At 32.0% G+C, this 19,596-nt stretch overlaps 1 protein-coding gene across 2 annotated transcripts in view; it reads right to left on the reverse strand.

Annotated features, from left to right (window-relative positions):
* The window catches only part of AKAP9 (A-kinase anchoring protein 9), a 168,580-nt gene that overhangs the window by 29,402 nt on the left and 119,582 nt on the right, over window positions 1–19,596 (reverse strand). The window contains exons 1-9 of one of the 2 annotated variants that reach the window (XM_064487576.1): window positions 15,754–16,014; window positions 12,671–12,833; window positions 11,644–11,856; window positions 8,842–9,074; window positions 7,784–7,903; window positions 6,024–6,200; window positions 5,203–5,307; window positions 1,010–1,162; window positions 476–655 (exon numbers count right to left, since the gene is read on the reverse strand). In XM_064487576.1, the coding sequence (XP_064343646.1) occupies window positions 476–655; window positions 1,010–1,162; window positions 5,203–5,307; window positions 6,024–6,200; window positions 7,784–7,903; window positions 8,842–9,074; window positions 11,644–11,856; window positions 12,671–12,833; window positions 15,754–15,999 (1,590 nt within the window). In that variant the 5' untranslated portion in view covers window positions 16,000–16,014. Of the gene's footprint in view, window positions 1–475; window positions 656–1,009; window positions 1,163–5,202; window positions 5,308–6,023; window positions 6,201–7,783; window positions 7,904–8,841; window positions 9,075–11,643; window positions 11,857–12,670; window positions 12,834–15,753; window positions 16,015–19,596 lie in introns of those variants that run through there. The other variant, XM_010978037.3, reaches the window with a different exon arrangement.

The raw sequence follows: 19,596 nt of genomic DNA on the forward strand, positions 1-19,596 counted from the left end.
GCCATTTGCAGCAACATGGATGGACCTAGAGAATATATACTAAAAGTGAGGTAAGTCAGACAGAGAACGACAAATATTATATGACATTACTGATATGTGGAATCTAAAAAATAATATAAATGAATTCATATACAAAACAGAAATAGACTCACAGACAGAGAGAACAAATCAGTGGTTGCCAAAGAAGAAAGGAAGTGAGGGAGGGATAAATTGGGAGTGTGGGATTAACTGATACAAACTACTATACATAAAATACATAAACAACAAGGAGTTACTGTATAACACAGAGAACTATGTTCAATATCTTGTAATAACCTATAATGGAAAATAATCTGAAAGAAAAATAAATATAATTGGACCACCTTGCTATACACTTGAAAGTAACCCAATATTGTAAATCAACCATACTTCAATAAAAAAAGTAAAATTCTAGCTTAAATAATTTCATGTAATAATCAATTTTAAATTAGTATACCTTGTTATCCGTTGTAATTTTAAGTTGATGCTGAAGTTCTGTAATTTGCTCATTCAATCGGTCAATTTCTACCTCTTTTTCCTGCATTGTTTGAGCAAATTTGCCAAACAGTACATGTTGGTCTTGAGTAGAGATAGCATCAGATTCCTTTATGGCAAATCCCAGTTTCTCCATTTCATCCTAGGGACAAAAATAACCATCCCACTTAAATAGAGCATTACATGTGATTTTTGGAACATTCTTTCAATTAACTCTTATTGAAGCTATAGTGCCAAAATGTACAAATGGAAAAAATCAGAGATATCACCAGTAATTCTTAAAATGCTTTGATAAAGGTCTCCAAATTTTTTCATTTGTGATGAATTCAAATATTTATGTTGCGTTTAAGGTAAATTCTATGCAATTCTATTTGCAGCTAGTGTTCCTCTGGTTAAGTATTATTTAGCAGCTGGATTTAGCAAATGCTTAATACTACAGCCACACAAGAGAAAAACAATGAGTTATTTAGAGGCAAAGTTTTTCTTAACTAATTACCTTAAATAATTTGTTTTCTTGTTCAAGTTCTTGTAGGCGGGTAGTAGATTCCTTTTTCTGTATTTCTAATTGCATGTGTAGTTGCTGGACTTCTTCATTCTTATTTTCCAGTTCTTCTCTGAACTGTTCTAACTGTTCTTCCAAGTTTGTGATCTTTGATACAAAAATTATGAAATGGAAAGAGAAAAAACTGTTTACACAAATGTGTATTTGTCAAGCAAGATGAAGAGTGCTTTACTGGTTCTATAATGTATATGCTTAAAACACATGAGCCATGAGAATAAAGGAAAGGGATTTCTCTAAGCCACACTGTGCTTCCTAGACATTTTCAAACTGAACACCTTTAAACCATCAAGCCCAAAGCAAAGAGGAGACCTTTGGAGGAAGGATACAAGGGGCCATTTCCTACCTAAAATTTTTCCTCTGGTAAAGCAGAAAAGAAGACTCTGGAAAGAAGGGAAAGAGTCTACGTTTAAAATCTTATTTTACGTTGAATTTAGTTGCTATCAGAAAGGCTTGAGAAAGCTGTAGAATTAAGCCACCAAGTCAGACTAGCTCAATTTAGTTCATATTAATAATTAACCCAATGAAAGGTTTGGCGGCCATGTGTCTCCATGGAGCAGAAGGAAACAGAGGCAGACAAAGACCATGAGATCCTTAGATCTGAAATACAGAAACTTAAAGAGTAACTTATTAAAACCATTTTAGGAGACAATTAGAGGGCTCCCATATGTAGGACAATTGAAATTAAGCTCATTTCTGAGCACAGATTAATGGTAAAGCAGTAGCTCTTTGATGATTATAAAGAGACTAAAACTAATGATGAATATTAAGAGCTAGTTACTGTTATATTTAAAAAACTGGGTTTGACTGAGGACAGGAACATTTAACTCAGTGCTTTGTAGCTTCTCAATACATTTTTAATGAATTACTTTTCAAATGTGTATTTACCTGATGATCAAAACTGCTGCATTAAAAGCAACCTGAGATACAACAGCAACATTTAGTGGCAGGTGGCTCAGAAAGTACCTATAAATCATTTATTACCTCAGAATTTGAAAGGGAGCATTTTCTGATTATACATCGACACGTAATCACAATCATTTTTTGGCATTAGCAAGGCAAAGACTTTCAAAATCATTTAGCCTAATATTTCTATAACAGAAACAGGACTGATACTAGTAATAACAGCTATCATTTATAGACAATTAACTGCTAAGCACTGCATATGATGCTTTATATGTATTATTATTTTTTAATAACAACAACTTTATGAAATCTTTACTAGGATTATCCTCGTATCACAAATGAGGGAAATGAGGAAGGGAGTCACTGAGAAAAGAGTACTTCATCCTATAGTCACAAGGCTAGTAAGTGGAAGTCAGCCCTTGAACCTCAGGAATTTACCCTCTGGAACCTTACATTAACTATCATTTATCCTGCTTCTAATAACTAATGTCTAAGACTTATATTTAAATTACTTTCTGTAACACTGGTATTAAACTCAGTAGGCACATCTTAAATATATTTAGTAGTTGTGCATATATAATTATCAAGTTAATTTGTTGAAAACTGTGATGATTATGTCATCTTTGAAGTTATGTAATATAATGGTGTTTACACTTATCCTTATCTTCTACAACTACTTTTGATGAAGAAGGCATTATTTCAACAAATACGCAGATACCTAAGCTTAAAACTGCTGCCCAGCCTCACCTGATATTTACTTTCTTTTTTGATACAACAGTTTATGGTCAAATTCTTAGCCTTGATATTCAAGGTGTGGTCCCTGGAGCAGAACTGAGAACAAGTTAGAAATGCAGATTCTCAAGCCCCAACCTAGACCAACTGAATCGAATTCTTCATTTTTAACAAGATCCCTGGGTGATTCATATGCACAAAGACTGAGAAGCACTGGTCGCAAGCACTAACATTCCTGTTGTAAGCAGTTGAACTTGAGGCATCAAAACAGAGGCTTCAATTCCCAAAATGACACTGTAGGGCATTCTTTCCTCTTTTTCAGCCAAACTTTAGCTTCAGTCCCTAGCTGTCTTATTACTGAGTCTATGACAACCAAAAACCAGAAAAATATTATTACGGTTTAAAAACAAAATGGCAAATTTCTGATTTAAACTTGTTTAATTTAGCTATCAAATGATATCTAGACTAGATTACATTAATTTGCACCTACCTGTGTTTTCTTTCTAAGTACCCTCACCTCTTTCAAATGTGTGTGTATAAATCTCCTAGTTTCTAGACAGTAGATTCCTTGAAGGCCAGAGCTAGTTTTACAATTGGACAGTGGTGGTCTACACACAGGAGGTTCAATAAATGTTGAATGACAGTCTGTAACACGTCTCACAAAAAAGCAAAACACGCTGGGATGCTTTGGCAGTATAGTATCACAAGGCTCCAGAATCAGAGAAATCGAGGAGGAATTCTTGCTCAACCAATTACTATGTGACATTAGCAAATTACTTAACCTCCCTTAAGACTCAGTTTACTCATCAATAGAATCTATCCTCAGGGAGAGTATAAGGACTGATGACATAAGGCATTGAAAATACTTAGCACTTTCTAGTACAGACTTCAACAGAGTTATTATTTATTACTGCGGTTTGTAAGCTAGGTCTCATTAGCTCAATAGAGAGCTAAAATCTATTGCAGGCATCTTTTTCTTAAAGAAATTTTTCCTTCTGTTTCTCTCCACATTAATTTCCTCTTATCATCCTGAGACTCTTATCTTTTAAGGTTTTCTTCTCTTTCTATTCATCCTGCATTTCTAAACACTGTAGTAAACTTACTTTTACACATATTTAGGCTATGACAGAAATAGGAAGTATCTCAAATATAACGACACACATCTGATATTTATGCTCTGTCAGATATCTGAAAACATTTGCCTAGTGTAAGACAGAATGTTTAAGAAGTTATTTTCATTATGAGATATATGTTTCAACTTTACATTCTTGTCTTTCATTCTCCAGTTACTGAGTGAGTTCTGACAGAGTACCTGTCACCGTAATTAAAAACCAGTAGACCAAGATCAGCTGTCAGTTTAATCCTTTACTTGTTCAACATGTCTGGCTCTGTTTCATCTAAAAACTGGGAGTTGGTTGACAGCAACTCTCTAAGATCTCCTGTAGTTCTAACAACCATGATTCTAGGTAGAAGGTAGGCAGTTATTGGATACTTACTTAAAAGAAATTGAAGTGTTAAATAGTGTTACATAGAATTCAAATAATAACAAAAGTATAAAATTATTAAACTTAATCAAATATCCATATTCAATTATCAATGCCTTTGGGCCCAGTTTTGAAGTTCCATCTCTTTAGAAAGCAGATAATTCATTTGATTATTTGTAAGGTAAATCCTTAAATGTTAATTTTTTTAAACACACAGTAGTTACATATAAACAAAAGCGTTCCCTGTCTCTCAAACAAAAACCAAAAACCAAAATAAATAGAAACCTCTTAGATAAACATTACTGAGTACTGTGTGATAGTGAGAAAATAATCCTTCTCATGGAAATGATCATTTTTTAGTCATTTATATAAATGGCTTGTTTCTCCTCTAAACTACAAGTTCCCTGAGCTATAGTTTTAGCTGAATCTAAATCACTCTATCTTTCCAAGCACTTATTAATATTTACGCACTGCTTCCATTCAATGAATATTTGTTAAAATATATCAAACGTCTTGAGAAAATTATATGGAAAGAGAAAAATGTAATTTAAAAAATTTGAAACATTTTAGATGATATGATATAGACAGACAATGCAGAGTACAAAATGCTTTGGAAATAGTAGACAGTTTAAATAAAGTTATAATTTAGTTAGGAATTGGAAATTACTACTGTTTTAAAAGTGCACTTTTTTTTATGGAAGGGAAGGAACAGAAAAACATAAAAGAACTTTATATAGTTACTTTATTATTAATCTTTTATTTTAAGAACACATTTATATATATATCTTCCTCCCGTGTCAAGGCCTTCACACTGTCTCCTCTACCTGAACACTCTCCCTCATTCCAGTTTATTTGTTCAAATGTTTACAATCTTCAGGGTCAACTTAGGCAATGAACTAAGAAACAATCTAAACTTTGGTTTTAAACCATAAATTCCATTCTGTTCAAATGACATTTTCTAAAATAATTCAAACCACACTTTGTCGTTAAAAGTAAACTCCTTATTACCTCTTTTTCCTTTCTGTCTATGGCGTCTCGCTCAGCCTGCAGTTGTACTTCTAGGGACAATTCCGCTTTAGCTTCTACCGCTCCAAACTGTTTTCGGTCCTCTACCTTTAAATATATAAGAATTTTCTCAAAAATTCAGACATTAAATCTTGACTATTCATTTTAATTGGAGAATTCTATTTCTTTTCATTCTACTTTTTTAATTGTAGCAATTCTATTTCTCCAATTAGAAGTGGATAATTTATATTAGTGAATAATTAAAAGTTACAGATATTCAGTCTTGAACGCATTTCATACAAATTCAAGCAGGAATGTTTGACAATCTTAAAATTCATTTCTCAGATAAAATGAAGGCTATCCCCGCATCTGCTCCCCTCTCACATTTCCTTATCCTTCTCTTATTCATTTTTGCCTTTTGTAGCATAACAGGAATAAATCTCATTACTTCTGAGTCTGGGGTAAAGCATCTGCCTAAAACTGTTGTCTATAGCTTTTCCACTTGGCTATTATTTTAGAATCACAGCCTTAGTGATGGATAAAAGGGTAATTAATTCTTCTGATTTAATTAATCTTCCTTTATCAGGACTCAGATATGCAAGCAACACTTGGAGGTAAGAATATACAGAAATGGCTATGCCAATGAGACATAAAGATGTATACTTTATGCAATAAGATCAACATAGTCAATAGCAATTTTTTATTTAAAAGAACTGATGTTCAAGTGTCTAAGTAATCTGCATTAAAACAGCTGATAAAATTAACACAAAGATAATGTCATACCTTTTGAAAAGTGTCTGTACTACACAAAGATAATGTCATACCTTTTGAAAAGTGTCTGTACTAACGAGTAAGGCTTGCTCCAGTTCCCTTACTCTGAACTCTAGTTTCTCAATTTCTTCATTTCGCTCCTGTATATCCCTCTGAAGCTGCTCTTTGGAGAGCAAAAGCTCACTGCACTTGTCCGTTTTTTCTTTCAGATGATTTGTTAACTGTTCAACCTAGAAATGTAATAAGCAAAAACTGTAATTTTGAAAAATGTCAGCAAGTTAACACCATATCTATCCTCATTTCAAAAAGGGTATTTTTTAAAAATTTTTGATATGAATAGCAACTACTGTTTCAAACCAAAGCAACATTTTCTGAGTTGATAAAACCAAGCAGCACTAGTAAAAGAGAAATAATATTGCTTTTACCAACCCTTTAACAAAATTTCTCTTAAGACTAAGATTTTCTCTAGCTAGGAGAAAACAATATTTAAAAAAATTTTTTTTGCATTCTTTTAAACTGAAAACAATACATTTTTGAATGTTGAATTATAAGCTCTAATGGCACAACCACATTAAAACCTAATAAAGACAGCAAGTTTGCAGAGTACTAACTTACCCTCATATATGAGATAAGATGAGTTAAAAAAATCTTTCATGGATAATACTTTTCTTTCCACAAATGATTATAATCGATACAAATAATAATATAATGGTTCTAAATACCACAGGGATGGGAGGGGATTAGGGAATTAATACAGTCACTTGGAACGCTTTTTCAGCCTACACATTCCACAAGTCCAGAACAGAGATGAGAATGCCTGGTGGTGAGAGGGAACTGTGCATCTTTAAAGTTTTCCTAAGTGATCTGACGTGCAGCACCATTCAAATGAATGGCTCTGTAATGGAAGTGCACAGGAGGGATCAATAAGACAGCTTATGAAATTAGTTCTAATCAAGTGAAGAGAGAAAGCTTACTTAAAAAAAATGTAATGGTAAGAAAAAAGAATTCTACCTTATTTCAGTGACACATTTTCAGGACATTATTTTAAAACGGCACTTATTTCTCAAAACATTAAAAGAAATGCAAGATTACCTATAATTACAGGTTCAGGGATGACAGCCACTGAGTAGAAATTTTAACAATAAAAGGTGGACTGAGATTGGGAGTAAGATCAAGGGAAAAGACCACAAAGCAGGCACAGCAAAATGGCATGATATACTGCTGTTACAGTTAGATTTTTTTGTTGTTGTTCCTGAGGAAATCAGAAGCTGGGGAATCAGATCTGGCAAGGTAAGGTAAGGAGGGACTGGATCACAATGTTTTGGGAGAAAATCAAATATATATATCCCTGTTAGTTTCTTAAAGTTTCATGAATCTTCAGGTCACAATTTTAAATTAAAAAAAAAAAGTAAATGACAGTAAATTCTACAGCTTAAATATTCTTTTGCATTTCAACAAACACATGGCTATTTTTCAAAAGCTAAAGATATGTTAGGGGCAAAACCAGTAACTATAAACTCTGTGGGGACTGATAATTTTTCTACTGCTCTAGTAGGCAAGGCTGTTCTACATCAGATTCCTTCTATTCAATGAAAATGTAGGTAACATTTTACTGCAATGAGTTTATTGCTATTTTATACTTCTTTGGAATTTTTAGGGTTTCAAGATCCTTCTCATATTGAAGTAGTATTTAAGTTTCTCATTTTGAAGACATATACTATACAAAGAACTCAAGTTTCTTACAATATACATCTTATTTTACACACAATATACAAATATATTGTAAAGTAGACACTATCAGTAAAATTCTTACCTCTCTAGTTTGATGTTCACTGATAGGCTGGAATCGAGGTACGACCTTAAGTTGCTGTTCTAGTTTCTGTATTTCCTGCTGGAATACATCTCTCTCGTGTTCCCTATCAATGGCTTGTTCCTGAAGTTTAATAATAATAGTAACTGAAGGAACAGTATTCATTGAAGCTATTACTTCTCTTACTTCCCTTTAATTATAGGTACAGTTTTACTTGAAGACAAACAGTTGATGACCACAGAATATCCCAAACCAAAAAGATTTAAAAAGAAAATATTCGTTGTATGGTACATAGCCTTTGTACAATTCTTCAACAAAAATTTAAGCATTTAAATATTATTTGAAGCACAACATTTTAAAAAATTTAAGCAATGTTAAATACAGAATGATATAAAAAATACTCTCCTTAAAATGCAATTTTTGGAACAAAGAAGGAATTCCACTATTAATTTAGTCATTAAACAAAATAAGTAGAACAAACTGTTTAGCAAATCAATTTCTTTCATCTTCATCTAGGTCTTACACCTAAAATTGTAAGATGTGTAAGAATCTGATTCTCTGATCTGTGAAGGGAACATCAGGCTTAAATAAAACCCCAAAGAAGAAAGTTCAGGGAAATTAGGGATTTAACATCTTTTTGCAAGAGAGTAATGACAGCATGACAACTGTTCCAGTCCTTTGCTTCCAAGGGCACATTGCTACCTGTGTGTGTATCTTTTATGGGCGAGAGAGTGGTGGCGAATTAGTTCTTAGGATCCTCACCTGCTTTGGCTATCGATTAAGAAAAAGACTACAAGTTTCTTAACTATGATTCTGGAAAGGCTAACTGGTAGGGCTTATTCTTAATATGCCTGTACTACAGCTTTTAATTCTGAAAGCTGCAAAATAAAAATTACTCGAATTTTTAATTGAAATAATACTTTTCAATTAATTGGTAGGTGACACATATAGATGAAAATACTAGAATTTAAGAATCTCTTCATAATTTAAAATCCACAACCTAGAATAGTAGCAAGTAGCATAACACTGAGAAAATTAATATTCAAGTAGGGAATACTTACATCTAAAAATTTTCTCATTTTTTCCAATTGCTTTTCCAATGCTTGATTTTGCTGTCTTAAATCCATCAGTTCAGCATTTTTCTCTTGTTCCAGCTCTATAAACCTACTGACTTGTTCCTCGACATCTATTTCTAGAGCTTTCACTTGTTTTTGAAGGTCATCACGTACTTTTTCCGCTTGACATTGTACTTCTAGTTTTTCCTTCATTAGTTTTTCTGTCTCCTGTAGTAATTCTGTTTATAAATGCAAAAATATACCAAGTCAGGTCACAATTAATGATGTTACGATAGTGAAAGCATCCATAACTTTCAAATTTTACCTTCATGAAATAAAGGAGCTGAGTTTTATTTCAAACACATGTAAAAAGTCCTATGAAAATATAAAAATAACATATTCCTATGTAAGTAAGGCAAGCTATCAACAGTATTGATTAATAAAATTATACAGAACTGACAAAAAGATGTCCTGTCACTAAAAATAGTATTTTTGTGAAAAGAGCATAGCAAATGACTCCCTTTCACTGCAAGGAAAAGAGCAAAGTCTAATTAGATTCAAGCATAAAAATAACTCACTCCAGGCGAAAATCAATTCATTCCAAACCCATGAAGTCATACAAAATACACACCCAGATCAAATACTGTAAATCTTTAACAAAAGCGAGTAAGAGTTACAGAAAAGAAATAACTACAATCAGAATTTCCTATTAGTCTTACTCCTTATTAGATCTATATTCCTGAGGTAATCTTACATGCTCACATGTATGTGTATCAGGGGAAAACTGATTAGTGTGAGGGGTAGTGTGGTGTAGTGTTTAAGAGCAAAGACTGTGGGTTTACAACCTGGCTCTGCCGCTTATCTCTGTGACATTTAACATGATGTCCTTCAATTTCCTTATAGGTAAGCTGGGGATAGTAACAGTACTGATCTCTAAGAGTCATTGTGGGATAAAAACAGTTAATATATGTGAAGAACAACAGTGCCCTAGAGTATGGTAAGCACTATGTATGTGTTAGCTATCATTATTAATATTAATCATAATGTATATATAGCAAAGTGAAACAAATCTCTAATAAAGACAATGGAAGGAATATAATTCTAGAGTCTTCATACTAACTAGTTTGTCAACACTGTGCTCAGGACTAGGAATCTACAGAAAATAGCTTTCCTTTTAAAACAGTACAAATTTAGATGTTAATATAAAAGTAAATCAGCCAGAAAGTCTCTTTACTAAATTTCACTGATCCTATTGACACCATCATCTTATATACTTCCTGATTTAGAAACAGCATGTTGAAAAGTCATAGGCTACAAGAGTTTAATATATTTGTTAAAGAAAAAATTGTTTTAATAAACCAATCTTTTCTTTAAAAAAAAAACAGAATGGTCTTAAGCTCTGTGGAAAAATAGATATAATAAGATGATGGCAACCATGAATTTCAATTGTTAATTCCAAATATAAATATGTATTTTTATTACAAGAAAAGTTTTTTTGTTGTTAAAGAGGAAAACTGTAAGTATGAAACACAACAGCAAAATTAGAGATATGTTAGTTGGTAGAAAAATCCAAGGGTCATCCAATTTTTGGATTTGTGAGATTGTCACCCAAACAATGGTCATGCAATTGTATAAACACACCTGCTTCAGGTGCTGCATCGACTGCAGCATCTACTAGCCCTATTAGAGAAAAACACACACACACATACACAGAACAAAAATATAATAATTTACATGTCTTCTATTTCCTAAAACAGAATAATACACACAAACACACACAAAAAAACAGAAGTAAAAGTTGAAACCACTGATTATTATCATTGGTAACATTTTTGTTTTCTGGGGGGAGGTAATTAGGTTTATTTATTTGTTTATTTTTATATCTTATTTTATTGTTATTATTATTTTTTAATGGAGGTACTGGGGATTGAACTCAGGACTCTGTGCATGCTAAGCACACACTCTACCACTGAGCTACACCCTCCCACCCCACTGGTAACATTTTGAGACCTAGCAGTTTCTTGATTATTTTACATAAGTATACATTCCAAATTAAAAATTCCAACCCTAAATCTGTGTTAAACAAATGTGAGCAATCAGAAAAACTTCACCATAATGCAAAAATGTATGTGGTCTCTCTAAATTGTGAAAATTCAATTAGTGAAACTACACATTTATAATTCCTACTTCATGTGTAATACAAAAGTGACAAGATGTGATGAAAAGGATTTAAAGTTCCAGTGTTACAAAGTCTTAACCTTTATTTATTTATATTTATTTACCAGTAAACAAACTTTAAGATGTTAACTTAATTTCTCATTTAAGAAAAGATGAGTTTATTTGTAAATTTATTTATTCTTTGAACTCCTGCTTATTTTAAACTAGATGTCAGCCACTGACCTTTTCAACCTATTGTACTGCAGGTTGAAATCCACCCCAACTGCTCACAACAAGTGCCAGATCAGTGCTCTTAGTTAATCCAAGTATACATTTTTGCTGCTTTTCTGCAATTAAGAGAACTAAATCTCACACAGTTTACAAAATATTCTGCCTCATTATATGTAGCTTTCTCTTTCAGTAGAGATTTGAGAGTGAAGAATTATCTTTTCCTGTTAAAATCAGCCAAAGGAAAAAGAAAAACAAATCTGATTCCACAGAGTTGGCTTATAAGACATTTACCAGTAAGGGGAATTTTCTTATAATTTTTCAAGCCCTATATAAAATACATAAATAACGGCACTGAAAGGGGAAAAAAGCCATCTTAAACTTTTAAGGAATGCTTCATATAAAATCTAAAAAAATACATACGCTGTTCAACTGGGCCTGCCTCTGCTATCATAGCCTCCTTCTGCCTGGACAGTAATTCTCTTTCTTCTTGGATCTGCTGTTGCTCTGCTTCCAATTCTTGTAACCTATTACCTGCACATAACAACTCCTGCTCAAGACGATCTATTATGTCAGTTTTTTCCTGAATTTGCCTTTCAAAAAGCATTTTTTCATCTGCATAGCCATCAATGACACCTATAAAATAAAATTAACAAGGAATGCAATTATTACTTATTTCAAATTTTACCATTATGTTTTACATAAACAATAAAAGGTATACTGCTAGCAAACTTTAAATCATTCCAACCTATCCAACATCTTGAATGAATTTGCTGCTGATGATAGGAGCAAGTATGGTATGTTCAACAGTCTTTTTTTTTGTTAACCACTCTGCCTAAAAATGAAATTTCTCTTAACTTTCTAATAATAACTGTTGTGCTAATAAATAACATTATGTAGGTGTAATTCACTTTATTAAACAGATATAAACAGAAAGGTTCCTGGAAAGCTTAATATAAATCAGATGCTTGTGAACTGAATCACATTTTACTAGAGAAAGCTGTTATTTTAAGTGATTGTAGAAGGCCAAGACTCACAACAGCATGGTGGAATATAAACCATGGGGCTTTAGAGGCTTAAAGCCTGGAATCACCATTTAATGGTGACTTTGAACAATTTATGAACATCTCTTTGCTCTAGTTTCTTCATCTTTAAATTATTCTAAGAGTTGTCTTAGGATAGAGGGATTATGGTAACAATTCACTTTATTCATTTCTGCATTTCCTAAAATTTTATATATTTTCTATAATTCTATTAAAGAATTTTTTATAATTAGAAATATACATATAGTTTTGAAAATTGCTTGGAGGAATTTTAAAGACCAATTACAACTTTTCAATGATCACTCAAAATTAAGAGGAGACTGGTGGTTTCAAACAGAGCTTGCATCAAAATCTAATTTAAGACTTGAAATTTCTCCACCCTCAGTTGCCAATGGCAAGGTGCTCACCCTCAGCCTTACTGAGCTCCACGGCCAGCTGTTCTCTGGCCTTGGACTCCTCATGAAGGCGCTCCCGCAGTTCTTCTTGGCACTTAAGAGACTCTGCCGCTTCTTGTTTCTGTCTAAATGACTCACGCACCAGCTCTGTCTGTGTAACTTTTGCATGTTCCAGCTAAACAAAGAGGGAAAGTACACATGAAGACAAAGTTATTAAAGCTTAAAAAATAGGATTTTAAATGAAAGTATACTGTTGAACTGTTGTCATTTAATATTTCTAGTGCATGTTAATATCAGTAGATAGGGTAAGTCAGTAGATAAGTAGATTAGCTGTGTATCACTTTCTGTAAGAGATGTACTTTAGTTGTACTGAACACAAAAAGTTGCTTCTTTGGAAAACAACCACTTTACATCACTAGATCTACATTCTATCATACTAAGAGAGATATAAAGTTAATAGTACATGGGTTCTTTTTAATTTGCTAAAGAATTTTATATAATTGTGTGTTCTATGATAAACGTTATTTCTTTTATATTTCACATTTATTGACTGCAACTCCTGCTGCACATTGTAGGGAACTAATAATATATGAGTAATACAATGACACCAGTAAACAAAATAGTGGCACAACAAAATTATAACCCATGTTTTAACTAAAAGCTTTATATTTCTGTCCATTTGTGAAACATCTACAAGACTTTAAGTGAATATTCAGTTTATTTTCAACTTTAGAATATAAAGGCATTACCCATAAACACAACCTCCTTAAAATGCTGTCATTGGCACATATTGACTACATTCTTAAATAATTTTTAGGATAACAGTCAAGTACAGACACAAGGCCAAAGCTCTCAAAATGCAGTGATCACTGTTATCAGCTGCATGAAATTATATAAAAGCACTATCTCTGCTTTAGTTTTCTGGGCTTCTTACTGTTAGCACTTGCTTTATCTGTTTTTATTGAAATAACTACATGGGGAAAAAACTGAACTCAAATGTTTCTAGTACTCAGTATTTACACGATCAACTTTTTTTTTAAAAAAAAGGCAATGACTGCATACATTAATAACAGGCTCACACAATTTAAGAACTTGTAAATTTATATATGAAGTACCTAGTATGTTAGAAAGATATTATTACCATGTTTTAAGTTTAAAATATGAATCAAATGTGGTGGTTTCTAATTTACAGTCAGATACCAATAATGTATTATAAAATTATGATAATATTTAAGAATATTTTATTATTAGAGACTTCTGCTCTGCTCTTCACATCTGAGTAGTATTTACCATAGCAAACAGATTTTAGAGTTACTAAGTAAAATTTTTTTTTTAGGGTAACCCTAAATCAATATCCAAAATATCTAGTGTGCAATTATTCTTCTTTTAATAGAATGTTTTAAATATCCTTCACAACTTATTACTTGTAAATAATATGAATACACATTTAAGACTCACAATGGAAAATTAAACAAACATTTTAATTACAAAATTTTTCCTAAAATATCTGTAATAATATATTGTTACCTCAACAAAGATAAAACTTTATATATATATTTACTTTTGATTGGCAAAAGAGTATTTTCCTTTAAATGTAGATAATATATACATTAATTTTTATTTTAAAAAAAAGACCATAAAGTATGAACTAATTTTTACACAACCATGCTACTGAACTTCAAGTCACAATCTATATTTTAAAAATATATCAACTGCCAATCATATGTACATATGTAATTATTTTCTGTACTTTATAAAATGATTGCCTGATAAATATATGAAATCTTTAAAAGAGTTCAAAGCTCTAACTAGGACATGAAATTTTTTTCCTTTTTCAAATTTACTGTATAAATACAACAATGCACTAAACAATAAAATACTTGCTTTAGGAAAGAAAATTAAGTAAGTCTCCTTCTACATTCTATTTCTTGACAAGAGCTAAACCTGCCATGTTTAAATATTACCATAAAACCACAAGAAATAACTCCAATTTTTCAAAGCAAAATGAGAAAACTGGGACTCAAATACAGCAAGTCTAGAAAAACAATTTCATTTATTATAGTAGATGGCACCCATACTTTACTATTTATCTAAATACTTAATAATTAAGAAAATCTCTTCTATCCAATTAAGTTATGATTTATTCCTAATATCTCATAATATCTATACCTATTCCTAATAACATAAAATATATAAAAATATCATATTCAATATTTTCAAATTTAAGAAAACTTATCATTACTTTAAAAGTATGTATAAAGTATTAGTAAATATTCTGTCACTTTAAAAGTTTTAGAGGAGGTAACAAAAAACTATTTTGAAGACCATCTGTCTTGTTAAATATTAGCTAGTATATTATAGTTAAAGCCATGAAAATCATAAAAAGTGCTGAGTAAATTGTAGTTATACTGAAACTTGTAGTGAATCATTCACAACATACTTAGGTATCAAATGAACCTGAAAAACTGTGTTAAATATCCTTCCTTAACAATGTTTATAACATACATTTTACATAAAAAGCAGAAAAAGGTATTTTCTTACAGGATTAGTAAGTATATTAAACGTAAGTTCCTTAGGGAGTTAGCAAAAAACAAACAAACTCCCCTGAAATTAGAATCCAGGTTTCCTTTTTCTGGAACTACAGCCAATATACCATATGATTATAAACATTTCCTAATTGGCTCAATGACAATTCACTTAGCTGTTTTAGGTATGGCAATGCCTATTTCCTCAAGAATAATCATTACATTTTTACTCAAGATTGACATCATGAACATTTAGAAGCAAGATTCTTAAGGGCAAGCAGGACTTTTAAAAACAGCTTGCCTGGTATGAGAGAACTGAAATATGATCCTATTCTGCTTTCTGGAATTAAAAGCGTAGCCAAGTCGGGGCTCGTAGACAAAATTTAGCCCTTAAATACGTTCATCATTACAGGATGAGTAGTAACACACCAAACAACAAGAAAGCAATGTTTTATCCCATTTATCCTTACCAAAGACATTTAAAGTTCATTTCTCATTATACTTTTTAAACTAAGTGTATAAAACTGGAGGCATAAAACTATTTAAAAAAAGCCAAATTTTTATACTTACTGAATAAGGAGGGGTAGGCAGTGAAATTTTAGAAATAAGCTTTAATATGTGCCCATTTCTTTTATGAATAAAATGAAAAATAGTAGTATTAATAATTACTGAGTTATTTTCATCCAAATGTTCACAAAGAGGAAAAGGATGTGGTAAAGGCACACGAGATTCAACCTCATAAATGTCTTCATCTTCTTCTTCCAACCACGAGCCACTAAGTTTGACAGTTGCCAAATAGGTCTTGTAAGAATCCATTCTAGAAGATATAGCTGCCAATTTTCCTCATTTGCTTTACCAGTTTTCCACTACATTAAAAAGTTTTGTTTAGTTTATCAAGATATACCATAGCAGTATGAAAATGGCTTCTTATCACTATCAAATAAACATTATAAAAATTATTTCATATGATAAACAAAAGAAAAAAAACACAAATCTAAAAAAACCCTAGATCTTCATTGATCTTCATCAAAAAAAAAAACAAAAAACAGAACAAAACAAAAAACAAAACCATAAGCAAGCAAACACAGTGTAAATTAGAATTGCTAAATCACTGAAGAATGGAAGAATAAAAATATAAACATCTAACTAGCTGAGCAATAAAACTGCTTTCCGTATTAAATATGCCTGTGGAAATAAAACCCTTCCAAGAAGAACCTGGCAGGGAAGGTCAAGTTTTAAATCTCCATAGTAGCAGTCTTAAGAAATGTAGTTGCAACATTCCCTTGTTCTTGCTGCTTCACTCAATTCAAAAATAAAAGCTCTTCTGAACTGAGCTATTCAAATAACCTCTCACGCTGAGTCAAAGGATTCTAGTCAGTGTCCCCTGAGGAAAAGGTCAGAACAGAGGGTGTGGTTTAATGTCTTTACCTATAGGTACACTGACAGGTGGAATGTGAATTAATACGCCCACAAAAAAGCCTGACTAACAGGATCCAAGTTCCACGTCAGAGCTTTGAAAAGGATATTCAGGTAAGTTTACAATGCTTCTAAGATAAGCTAGTGTTTTTCCATCCAATTAAAAAGTGTTTTTAATTTAAAAATTTGAAATTAAGTAGGTCTGAGTCCATATTATCAATCAGTTCTTCAATTATATCAAATAATCATAATTACTTCTGGAAAACAAAGTATTTCCTTTTGAAATTTCCTTAGAAATAATACTCATTCTTTTAAGCAGTCACTGGAACTAACTATAGATAGCTCAGTTAAACCTATTTCCACACTGAACTGTTTACAGAGTAAACGTTAAGCAAAAAAATCCCTTCTTTTTATTTAAAAGCTGCATTGTATGTAATTGTTGATAATTATACCACTTAAGGTATCCTATGCACTCTGACTAAAACTTAAAAGCACAAGCCTCCTGGTAGCTCCAGAACTATCAGCAATAGTAAATAATCCAGTTAACTCAGAATTTAAAAAGAAGAACAGCATACTTTTTAATATTAAAAGATCCTCAACAGTGAAAGTTGTTTTAAATAAACGAAAAAGCTTTCACTGTGGTGTCTTTTCTCTAACCAGTAACTAAATATCCTCAGTTCACAAAACCTTTATCTACAATGGAAAAACCCATACTAAAGCAAGCAGGTAATATCAACAAAAATCCATTTTATAGCCACTTTCACTACACAAAATTTTTTAGAGGAGCCAGTACTCAAACTCTTCATAGTCAGTAAACAATTAGGGCAGAGAAAATGAGATTTTCTACAGAAAGCCCAGAATCTACAGGGATACGGTTTGGGGTAGGGGAGGGGCAGCTGCCTCTTCCAATTCTGGAGTAGCCAAAGACAAATTTCTGTTTATTATGGCTTCTTTTGTGAGGTCTCCAGTTAAGTTGTAAAGACATCTCAACATCTGTATAAGATGAAGGTCTAACCTCACCACTGGTGCAGTTAAATCTCACTTTACTGGGGCTTCATCAGATACCAAATCATCAATATGCTAGAGGCTCAGCTTTATGAACTGGTGAGACCCATGCTTAGCATATCAAATACCTCTCAAAATATGCTTTCTCAGCTCCCTCTGCAAATTACAGTTCTGATTATCTGGTGTCCAGTTTCTCTTATTTGAAGCAAAAACAAGACCTGAAAGTAAAACATATCCCTTTATAAATAGAAACATTTAGGTCAAGGTAGGAACTAACTACACAGAAAAGAAAGAGAAACCTAAGTGGGAACAAACTCAAAAAAGCAGCAGACTAAGGTGATTTCAGAATGGGGCAAACAGCCCTCGTAATAATAGTATATTAACTGATGGCATATTACATTAATTCATGTTCAGAAAAGTAACTCTGAATTAAAACAATTCAAATTATAGTCTATTTCCCCCCATTTTAGAAAGCATGTAAAACCAGAATTTATCTATGTAAAACAAAAATCTGTAAGTAAGGGGTCCCTTTATAACTAGGAATATAGATTCAAGGTTAAGAAACTAACCACAAAGAAAACACAGTAAAATTAGGAGGGGAAAAAGACTCAAGACAGCAGTAAAGATAACTCAGGATGGGGCAAATAATGCTTCCCAAAACAGTTCATTAACTGGTGGCATATTATATATATGTAGATGTTCACACAGATTACTTTGAATTGGAATAATTCAAATTATATATTTTTAATTTTAGAAAGCACATAAAACTTTTTGCAATCAAAACTAAATAAAAGTACTTCAAGTTTTAGGACACCCTTTTAATTATCCAGGCTAGCTCATTATCCCTAGGTTTCAGACAATCAAGATTTTAATGTATATTTGAAGGCTATTAATTTGTAGTACTGGGTTATGTTTCCCAAATAAAATAGCTTTACTTTAATTGTACAATGTCAAGCTATTTAATCTTTTTTCCCATAAATATTCCCCTCCAATTGTAAAACACTTCTGTCGTTCTCTCTTATATTTTGATTTGTTTTTTTATTTTTCTAAGTTATTTAATAGAGGGACTTAATCAAGGACACAATACCCTGACAGTGCCCTTACCAGTGCTTATAATAAGTACACCAGGGCTAACACCTAATGGCTAATGCATTTCAACACTTAATTACAGTTTATGTTTAAAACACAGCAATGACAAAACAAAATCTTAACTTACTATTATTTCATCCTCACCACCACAAAAAGTCTCTTTTTTTTTGAGAAAATATAGAAATGTAGCTTAAGGTTCCATTGTTCTCAAAAATGATGATTAATAAACTCATAAGAGTTGCCTATAATAAAAATCATTCTCTAGGAGTATATTCCTTACTCATTATTTGGCAACGGATTACTTTAGGCACTAGAAGAAAATAATCTATGGCTCTAAACAGTACCTCTGGATCACTGTGAGAAACTTTAACTGCTGAAAGCCTATTTCCCACAGAACAGACTGATTTCTGTTTCTACCTGATTCAATCAAGAATCTGAAACCACTTTCTCAAAGGTAACTTTTCTGCAGAACCACAAAGAAAGTACTAAGTAAAGACAATGTTAAAGAGATTACCCTTCTAAGGGCTTGAGAGCAGTCTCTAAGCACTTTTACTCATATAACAAAAGCTATCCCAACCAACAGGAAACTGCTATAGGTTGAATATAAGCCTGAATGTATTTATGGTAGCCTGTCTCAGCAGAAGTAAAATCCATCACAATAAATGTATTATTATGTGGATTTGGACATATCATTGGGTAAATCACTTGTGAAATCAAATACAGAAAGTAAAATACTTATAACAGATATTATGAAATCAAGTAATAAAGGCAGATACTCTGATGATTAGTAGAGAAAATTTTTACTAATTCTTTTATTAAAGCAAGATGCATCTATGGAACCTAAAGCAGCCCCCAAACTTAAAACTAAAACAAAGTTTAATCATGTTTCTTTCATTAAAATTA

Source organism: Camelus dromedarius, chromosome 7 (assembly GCF_036321535.1).
Source record: "Camelus dromedarius isolate mCamDro1 chromosome 7, mCamDro1.pat, whole genome shotgun sequence".
Taxonomy (NCBI): Eukaryota; Metazoa; Chordata; class Mammalia; order Artiodactyla; family Camelidae; genus Camelus; species Camelus dromedarius.